At 38.5% G+C, this 10749-nt stretch overlaps 1 gene segment (V, D, J or C); it reads right to left on the bottom strand.

Moving 5' to 3' along the window:
- Window positions 1-6038: 6038 nt before the first annotated feature.
- LOC126495213 (Ig heavy chain V region 186-1-like) lies at window positions 6039-6546 on the bottom strand. The segment is given in 2 exon segments: window positions 6039-6415; window positions 6501-6546. Coding segments are annotated over 2 exon segments (423 nt in total).
- Window positions 6547-10749: the final 4203 nt, after the last annotated feature.

Genomic DNA, 10749 nt, shown 5'->3' with positions numbered 1-10749 from the left:
TCTATTAAGCAGAGCAGAACTGAGAAATTGCTGCTACCAAGAAGCCATGCTGTACTCTATTATTTCCCAAGCTTTCTTGAGGTTTCTGTGGATATAGTGGTCCACATGTTGGAGGCCATTCTGTTAAAGGAGCTGTGGGCTGTGTTCTTGCCACCCAGCTCCCAGCTGCCTGGCTAGCTTATGCCCCAAAATAACAACACACAAATTGTATTCATTTAAACACTGCCTGGCCCATTTGCTCTAGCTTCTTACTGGCTAATTCTTACATCTTGATTTCCCATTTCTATTTATGTGTGTAGCACCCCAAGGTGCGCTTACTGGGAAGATTCTAACCTAAGTCCATCCTGGGTTGGAGCTTCATCGTGTCTGCCTGGGAGAGGGGAGCATGGCGTCTGAGCTCACTTCCTCTTCCTCCCAGCATTCTGTTCTGTTTACTCCACCCACCTATGTTCTAACCTATCAGAGCCAAGCAGTTTCTTTATTAATTGTCCAATGACCTTCCTCCATCACCTAGATGCCCTTGAATGAGAGAATGGNAAAAAAAAAAAAAACAACGACATCTTGAATTTTGCATGCAAATGGATGGAAATAGAAAACTCTATCCTGAGTGAGGTAACCCAGACCCAAAAAGAAGAACATGGGATGTACTCACTCATAATTGATTTTTAGCCATAAATAAAGGAAATTGAGCCCATAATTCGTGATCCTAGAGAAACTAATTAAGAAGGTGAACCCAAAGAAAAAACATATAGTTATCCTCCAGAATATTTGAAGTAGACAAGATTGCTGGGCAAAAATTGGGAACTTGGGGGTGGGGTGGGATGGGGGTAAGGGAAAATGAGGAGAAAAAAGTGAAAAGGGAAGGATGGGGGGAGCTTGGGGGAATGGGATGGTTGGGATAAAGGAAGGGTGGATATGGGAACAGGGAAGCATATATCTTAATGAAGGGAGCCATTTTAGGGCTAGCAAGAGACTTGACTCTAGAGGTGTCCCCAGGTATCCAGGGAGATATCCCCATCTAGTTCCTTAGGCAGCTGAGGAGAGGTAGCCTGAAATGGCCCTATTCTGTTGCCATACTGATGAATATCTTGCATATCACCATAGAACCTTCATCTGGCGATGGATGGAGATAGAGACAGAGACCCACATTGGAGCACCCGACTGAGCTCCTAAGGTCCAAATGAGGAGCAGAAAAAGGGAGAACATGAGAAAGGGATTCAGGACTGTGAGGGGTGCACCCACCCATTGAGACAGTGGGGCTGATCTACTGGGAGCTCACCAAGACCAGCTTGACTGGGATTGAAAAAGCATGGGATAAAACTGGACTCTCTGATCATGGCGGACAATGAGGGCTGATGAGAAGCCAAGGGCAATGGCACTGGGTTTTGATCCTATTGCATGTATTGGCTTTGTGGGAGCCTGTTCTGTTTGGATGCTCACCTTTCCTAGACCAGGATGGAGGGGGAAGGACCTTGGACTGCCAACAGTGCAGGGAACCCTGACTGCTCTTTGGACTGGAGAGGGAGGGGAGAAGGGTGGATGGAGGGGGAGAAAAATGGGAGGCGGGGAGGAGGCAGAAATTTTTAATAAAAAAATAACCAAAAGTATATGAGTCTTTAAAAAAAGAAATCATGGAAACAATTGCTATGACTTAATCTGTTTCTCATACTACATTTGCTTGCAAATAAATGAATGAGGGGAGAAAGGAAATCTCCTTGAAAACCACCATGGGTAGAGGATACTTGTTCTTACACAGCCTTTTATTTCTCTTCCTGTATACTATTCCAAGTCTGGGCACCTTTTATTCCTGGACAGACCACATGTTAGCAAATTGTTTAAGGAGTTATATGTTTCCACAAATGAAGTGTACCTTTGGAAAATATTCCCACAAATGTGAGAAATCAATCGAACTATGCAGGAATTTGTATGCATGTGTTTGAATATTTGAAATATAGTTAAACATGTTAAAACAAAAATATGAGCCATGGAAATTATATTTTATTATTTTTTGCTATAATTTTAGGGTCTTTATTTGTAAGTGCTTAGTATTTCAGGGGAAAAACAGAGATGCATGAGTTCCTTTCTATCACTGCTCAGAATTAATATATTTTCTATGGATTGCCAGTTCACAGCAAAACACCCTCAGGGAAACACCTGATACCCATTATAGAGTGTCAGATCTCCATAAAATTTAGAGTTCTGTATGAGCTTATCACAGCATTTCACCATATCTGTTCTGCTTGTTATTGTATACAATGGAGCCCTTGCTTCTCCAGTATGAGGGCACACTAATGGCTATCATAGATGGCATTGGAAAAGAGTCCTTTTCTGCCAAAGCAATATGGAATTACACAGACATACTACTATCATCATAGAATCCATTCACAAGTGGTTAGCCCCTGTGAGATTGTGATTAGATGATCTGAACTTCTTCTCCTATGTTAAGGTAATGTGAGGATCACAATATGGATGACATGGTGTATTGTCTGTGAACATGAGAAGGAAATTTCCTTGAATACATGCAGACATTGGTTTCTAGCATTTCTCATTCATTCTTTAGGCTTTATATTGTGCTTATCCTCTGGCTGGGGCTTGTTTTCATTGATCACATGAAACCAGCTAATTTTTCTATAACTGTGCTATACTTACTGTTCCTGAACACATATTAAAGGCCTAAGAACAATTTCACAATTACTGCGCCCTCTTTCATCTATGAATATATCTGAAACTTGACTCATGTTTACTCAATCTGATTCACTTACAGATTTTTACACCTTGATTTCCTCAGTAGTCTGATATCTCAGTTGTAGGATCAACCAGTTCAGCTTTTTTCAGGAGGTCTGTGAGATGCTCACTCTGCACATTAGCTCCAGGGAAAGTCACAGATGAACTCCACAGTCCATTCCACTGAGAAAATATCATGCATCAGCATCTAGAATTACTATTGATGGAACAGCCACACTGGAAAGTGAGAGAGAGTAATCATGAAGGTTTACTGGACTTGGGTCCATACTTCAGTTCATATGGATGAAATGACTGGTTACAAAATTAGATCAGTGACAAACATCAGAAAATAAATCAAAGGTTTAAGGTTTTGGTTATATGAAGCCTTAGATAAAAATAATGATTTGGAAAAAAAGAAAATATCTTAGGATATGTTGAAGGCAAGTAATTGAGATAGATAAAAGTAGGCTATGAAGGTCTGAGGATGAGAAGGTTTAAGAAATGATACAAAAGTTATTTGAGGTGTATAGAAAAGTAACATGTTTCAGATCTGTCTCTTGCTATTCTGCTGTTACATTGAGATTCCAAAGGTTCTTAATTTGATAGTAATTATTAATCAAATACCAATAAACTACTATTCTGCCTCTAACTAAATATCAGCACTACTATAATAACCACAAATAATAAAAAAAATTCAATGATTTTTTTTTCTTTATGAAGGTTCTTATAGGCTTCAAAATATCAACTTGAATTCAACAACACCCACAGGTCATGGTAAACTTACATAATGTTTCACCAAGCTGCTGTGATTTGTTTCCCTCCAACCTAAAGTGACACCTATCTCTCTCTCTCTCTCTCTCTCTCTCTCTCTCTCTCTCTCTCTCTCTCTCTCTCTCTCTCATTCTCTCTCTCTTCTTTCTCATATACCAGAACCAAGAACCCACCATAATTTTTTTAACCACTTAATTTCACTTCTGTCCCTGATCTGTTTCAATAGGTTTGAAATCAGCTACAGACACCTCCAGCAAATCCAGCATAAACTCTATCTATTTCTAGCTGTTTCCTCAGAATCTACATTCTGGTTCAGCCACTCAGACTACACATCCCTAGTCTCAAATGGTCCTACAGAGCATGAAAATAAAAGAAATAGCCTGCCTGCTCGTCCTGGGCTTGGCAAGCTTTGCAGGTTTTGTGTCCCCAACTCCAATGCCCTAATTTCAGCATGAAGTAGAGAGATGATTACATTGTACCTTGTAATTCATTTGAATCAACAAAAGGTCTAGAATATTAATTTCCTAACCTGGGACATATGGCTGAGTTATCTATTTAATATAAGCTATAAAAAGAAATTACTAAGGTTCTAAGTAGGTCTAAACCACTTACAACTGATTTAAGAGTTACTATACTCATTACTACTATAAGAATTGGCTTTTCTTTGTTTCTTTATTTATTTATTTTATTTGTTGAAAAAAATTTCTGCCTCCTCCCTGCCTCCCATTTCCCTCCCCCTACCCCCACTCCGCTCTCCCCACCCTTACTCCTCTCCCCCTCTCCACTCTTCTCCTTCTCCCCCTACTCCATTCCCCCTCCCTCTCGAGTCTGAAGAGCAGTCCGGATTCCCTGCCCTGTGGGAAGTCCAAGGTCCTCCACCCTCCATTGAGGTCCAGGAAGGTGAGCATCCAAACAGGCTAAGCTCCCACAAAGCCAGTTCATGCAGTAGGATCGAAACCTAGTGCCATTGTCCTTGGCTTCTCATCAGACTTCATTGTCCACCATGTTCAGAAAGTTCGGTTTCATCCCATGCTTATTCCGTTCCAGTCCAGCTGGCCTTGGTGAGCTCCCAATAGATCAGCCCCACTGTCACAGTAGGTGGGTGCACCCCTCATGGTCCTGACTTCCTTGCTCGTGTTCTTCCTCTTTCTGCTCCTCATTTGGACCTTAGGAGCTCAGTCGGGTGCTCCAATGTGGGTCTCTGTCTCTATAAGAATTGTATATACAACTGCCTTAATACAAAAGGTTCATATTTCAGAGCATGTTAATTGGCTCTCAAAATATGTTAATCAAAAGTTGCTAAAAATCTAGAAGATAGGGGCCTCAAGGATCATATCAATTCTTTGGAGGAAGTTGTTCTTTTTCAGGAAATTAGTTGAACAAAATTAATCTTAGACTTAGTGTTCAGTGTCATTTTACCTTTAAATGGATGTGTGTGACTGCTCTTCCAAATCATGACATAGAATATGACTGGGGTCAAGTTCAGGCACTTATAGGATAGTTGGAATAATTCTTTATCTATAGACATAGATTCCTCCCTTCACCAAAAATTCTCATGACAGACTCACTCTGTACAGAAATTATAGCTGTTTCTTCTTTATTCATTATCTAAGGTGATATTGGGTAGATGTCTTAAGGATGAATGGTGAACTGTGCATCAGTTGATTTCCAGATCTCCATTAAACACATTCTTTTCTTTGGTTTGTTCAAAAACTCTAGCAGTGAACGTTAATGATGAAGTGAATTGATTGACATCACGATGGATTGATAATGTCTCCAAGTACTCTACCATGCAAAAATCCAAACACACTGTAGAAAAAGGTGACCACCAGGTTGATATACAATGGCCTGTGAGAAATGATGATGAATCAGTATAGTTCTATGTTCTATAAGGGCTTGAGACTATGAGGCAGGTTTCTGAGCCAGGGAAGGAAGTAAATATAGGACCAAGGAATAATGTATTATCTGAGAACCAACCTCAGTTGACAGGTATATTCATTGGATTTGATTAATGATTTTTGGGAAAAGTAAATTAATCATAGTCTTGACCACCTTAGAGGAATTATACTTATGTGGCAGTGCATATTATTACATATCTTATATCTTGAGACTGGAACTTCTGTTGGACCACACAGCCAGAGTTAAGAATAAACCGAAATCATGTAATATTTAAGACTCCAAAGGAGTTTTGTCTTCTAAGTTGTTATTATTTGGACTTTACTGCTCAAATTCATACTTTAATATGAATTCATATTTTAATTTATTAAAACCAACCCCACTAAATGCCCCAATCACTTAGAATCCAGAGATGGATATTTTTATTATGCTTCATATCACAGTTTTTACTTTTAATTATTTTATTAATGAAGAAGCATGCCAATGGCTGTGGTCATTGGTGAAGCAATTGTCAAGGTATGTTGTACACTTCCTAAATCAGCATTACTTCATTCACATGTGTAATTTTGAAAAGTTGTTACAAAAAGTAACAGACAAAGCAACATTCAGAATGATTGTTTCTGTGAATGTCTTAAGGATAATCTCTGTCATTTCAGTCTCAGCACAGCTTCCTGTTCCTCCAGGGTTTCTGACACACTCAGGATGTGGTTGCAACAGTGTCTTGCACAGTAATAGACTGTAGAGTCCTCAGATATCAGACTGCTGAGCTCCATGTAGGCTGTGCTAGAGGATGTGTCTACAGTCAGTGTGGCCTTGTCCTGGAACTTCTCATTGTAGCTAGTACCACCAGTATTAGGATTAATCCTTCCAATCCACTCCAGACCCTGTCCAGGCCTCTGTTTTACCCAGTTAATATAGTAGCTAGTGAAGGTGTATCCTGAAGCCTTGTAAGACAGCTTCACTGAGGTTCCAGGTCTCCCCAGTTCAGGCCCAGACTGATGTAGCTGTTCCTGAGAGAGGACACCTGTGAAGGAAAGACAGAGTGGACTGTGAGCGACCTTGTCACCTCAGTCCCTGTCTTCTCAGGTTTGGAATTGAAAACCTCTTACCTGTAATTACTGACAAAAGGAAGAGAATGATACAGCTCCATCCCATGGTGAGGACCTGTGTGCTCAGTGCCCATGGAGAAGACACTGATCATATGTTGTTCTGGGGTTTGGACATCACTGTATTTACCAAAATAGACTGGGTAATTTGCATATTCAAGAAGAGAGAACTTCTTACAAAAGGTCATAGTCCAGTTTGAGAAGGAGGTGAGGGACTTGAAACAAGCAACAGGATGGTGACATTAAGTCCTAATCCTGTCAGCAGAAATGTATCTCACACCATTCCCTCAGCTCTGCAGATGTTGTGGGTGTAACCTCAGGATATAAGATTGCAATAGTCTTCTGACCTGAGGCAGTTGCTCCACTTTGTAACAAGTTTGTCAGATTGATTTACAGAAAGTGGTTATGATGATGGTGGTGGTAACTGAAAATTTCAAAATTTGCTAAATTTTGAGACATAACAGCCTATGTTCAGATACATACATTTAGTATTTACCATAGTAGACAGTTGCATACAAAATCTCGATGAAATGACCTAAAGGAACATACTTCAGAAATATCTGTGCATTTATATTTTAATACAGCACTATCTACCATAACTTATGGAAATAAACATCATGTCTTTCAGCAGATGATTGCAGCAAGAAAACATGACTATATATGTGATAAAAATAGGTCATCTGAAAAAATAAGAAACTTATATCACCTTTAGGAAAATCTATGAAACTGGAGATAACCGTATTAAGATTATCTCTGAAAAGCAGATACTATATGAAACTCTAAACAGTTTTATATATTGAATAAGTATACAGAACTATTTGGGCAAATATCTAACAACTTAAAAATGAAACTATCTAGAAGAATATAGCAAAAACAAGAGGGTCGAGAAAAGAAAGGGTAGACATTATAGGGGAAATATGCACAGTGTAAAATATACATGTATTAAAATTCTAAAAGTATATAAAATTAGTATTTTCAAAATAATTTTCTCATTCTTTGACATTTTCAATCATGTATGTAATATAGTATGATCATTTCTTTCCCCAACTATGTTCCTCTCACTTTCTTGTGACCTTCTAACAAGTCGCTCTTTTGTTTAATAATAACAGTGTTCTCTATATACACTTAGGTATTTCAATCCCCAGTGCTGAGGAGCCTCTAGAAACCTTATCAAAAGTGATTATACTTTTATCATCAGTCATCCAATGCCAATAAATCCAAAGCCTGCTGTTGGCCCATGAAGAGTCCCTCCCCAACATATTATAATATTTGTTAAATTTTCAATTATTCTCTCATAAAGTATATCACAACCAAAATTTCCACTCATCCCACTCTCTCACCCATACTTCTGCTCTCCCCCAGATGCACCACATTCTGTCTCCACATAGAAAAAAAGCAAGCATCCCTGGAACATCCATAAAATATGAATGCTACAATAATACCAGGCACATACAATATCATCAAGCCTGGATGGAGCAACCCAGTAGAAAGTAAGGGGTCCTGCAAGTAGGTCGAAGAATCAGACAGGCCCTGTTCCCAGTGTTAGTAACCTGCAAAGTATTCCAAGCTATTCAGTCATTACAGGTATGCAGAGGACCTAAGTCAGCCCCCTACAGGAACCCCGATTTTTTCAAATCTCCATGAGTGCTCGTTAGTTGAATTTGTGAACTATGATCTCACAGTGTCTGTGGGTCCTCTGGTTTTAATGAATCTTCCTCCCATTCCTCAACAGGACTCCATGAACGACACCTAATATCTGACTCTAAGATACTGCATGTGCTCACATCAGTTTCCTGATGCAGTCTCCTTGGTCTCAGTGATGATGATTCTTCTAGGTTCCAGTTGCAGAACACTCTCCTGGCAGAAAAGTAACTGTAGGTCGATGTTATATGGCTGGATTTTAGACCTTGCGTGGTTATAGAAGATAGACAGCTCAGAAAAACTGGTACAATGGAAAATATATGTAATCTATGAAGTTAACCCTAGCAAACACTCCTGGTAATGTGGGACATAGAGCCTGAAATAACCATTTCTTAATTTTTTTAAAAAAAATGTTAAATTGTGGCCAATGATGAAAGCAAGGCACAAATACACCAAGATGCAAATAACAACCTTGAAGGACAACTTATGAAAGTCAATTCTCAGTCCTACCAAATAGATACAAGCAATTCAAAAAAATACTGGTGAGCTTACATGTAGATGTCTTTACTCACTCAACTACTTCACAGGCTCTCATGCTGTGACGTTAACTGGCTGGAGGTCTTGTGCTGGTAACTACAACTGCTAAGAGTTCATATGTAGCATAGCTTTGTCAGGTCCTGAAGACAGTATTTCATGGCTACCCACTGCATATCCTGGTTCTTAAATTTGATCCCATCTATTTTGTGAAGGTCCATGTATTTTGGGTGCAAAATAGATACAGATGGATCATCTGTGGATGAGTACTCAGTCTTCCATTTTTAGCACATTGACCAGGTATGAATGTTTACATTATTACCCACTGCACACAGAAGTTCTTGTGATCATGGCTGAGAGTAGGACTAATCTATTGGCTATAAAAGCAACTATTTATATTGCAATTAGACAGCAAGACTATTAGCAATGAAACTTTGGTAGGTTCTATTAGGGCCTATGTTACCCCAAGTCATGGGCTTTTGAACATGTTTACCTGGGATAAATATTTACAATGAATTAATCAAAGAATATAATTAGAATAAAGTTGATCACCACATACCACTCAGGCACTAGTGAGTGCCTTACTGAGAGGCTGTTATTGAAGACTACAAGGTCTGGTACTTTATATGATCATTGATGTCCTTTCTCCCAATGCAAACTGAATAATGCATTCCCACATTAGGAAAGGTAGCTGAACGGAGAATTTCCTATTCAATTTCTGGTCGGTTTCTCTTTGGCATACAGTGATACATTCCTTAGCTTACAGTGAAATGAAGTTCATAACAACTATAACATTCTATTTTTACCTCAGTTAGAAATGACTATGAACAAAAAATAAAGGATAACAAATGCATGCTTGGTTGCATTTGGAGAAATGCAAATTGGAGAAAGTGTGATCCTCATGCACTGTTGATGACACTATACACTAGTGTCCTGACTTAGGAAATTTCATCAAAAATACTAAATAAAACCACTTTTGCTCTAGCTTTACCCCTCTAAGTATATACTTAAGAGACTCCACATCTTACTGTAAAGACACTAGCACATCAATATTTATTGCTACTCTGTTCACAGCAGATGGGAAATGGAATCAACCTAGATTTCTAACAAAGGACAAATAGATAATGAAAACTGGGGTATATGAACAATGGGATATTACTCAGTAGTAAAACAAGAATGATGAACTATATAAGAAACTGATTGAAACTGAAATAAATATGTTGAGTGAGGTCAGCCAGGTCGATGAAGATACAGCTTTATGTTCTTACTTATATGTGATTCCATGATTTGAATACTTGCTTTGTTAGTTTAATTTGTAGAAGCAAAGTGACTACAAATAAAACATTAGGACCTGAGGTATTAATGAAGATGTCTAATAAAACAGGGACAAAAAAAAAACCAGAGCAGAACTCTGGAGAAAGAAAGTCTCAAGCATGAACTGGCACTTGGGAACTGAGAAATCAGGAATTGGTGTAAGGCACACCAAAATTAGAGGTGATAAGAAAGCTATGTGTAAATATAGGATCTTGCAGCAGAAGTAAAAAATTAAGATGTAGATAACATGGAGTGTGTGTTGCATGACAAAATGAAGTTAGGGTGCTTACAGTAAAGTTAAGGGTACTATAGAATAAAGAAAAACAAATTAATTTTGTTTTTGCTATATCAAAACATGGGGAAATAATAAACAGTAAATAGTTGCCTTTTGGTAAATTTGCAGTTTTCTTTGGTTGACAATATTTTTTGTGTTAAGATAATAACGTGATGAGAGAGCATTTACATAAAAACTAATGAATTAAAGAAAACTGTAGGCAAACCTTGTTATATCTAGATAAGACTTGTAGTTTAGCTGTTAGTGCTATTTCAGTGGTCTGTTCTCATCATGATCTATGGTTATCTGGATTATTGCTGAAATCTAGGTAGAAAGCACAAGGATGAACTTTGAATTTTATTTTAACCTGTGAGCATTTCAACAGCAGTACCTTCCTGGGTGAACAGTGCTGCTTTCTAAATACATGAGTTATTAATTTATCATCTCAATGCCAAATTAGAGAGAGACAGACAGACAGACAGACAGACA

The sequence above is a fragment of the Alexandromys fortis genome, unplaced genomic scaffold (genome assembly GCF_014885135.2).
Source record: "Alexandromys fortis isolate MF-2015 unplaced genomic scaffold, M_Fortis_MF-2015_v1.1 scaffold_333, whole genome shotgun sequence".
NCBI classification, from domain to species: domain Eukaryota; kingdom Metazoa; phylum Chordata; class Mammalia; order Rodentia; family Cricetidae; genus Alexandromys; species Alexandromys fortis.
Note: the sequence above shows the minus strand (reverse complement) of the source record. Positions and strands in the feature narration are given on the sequence as shown.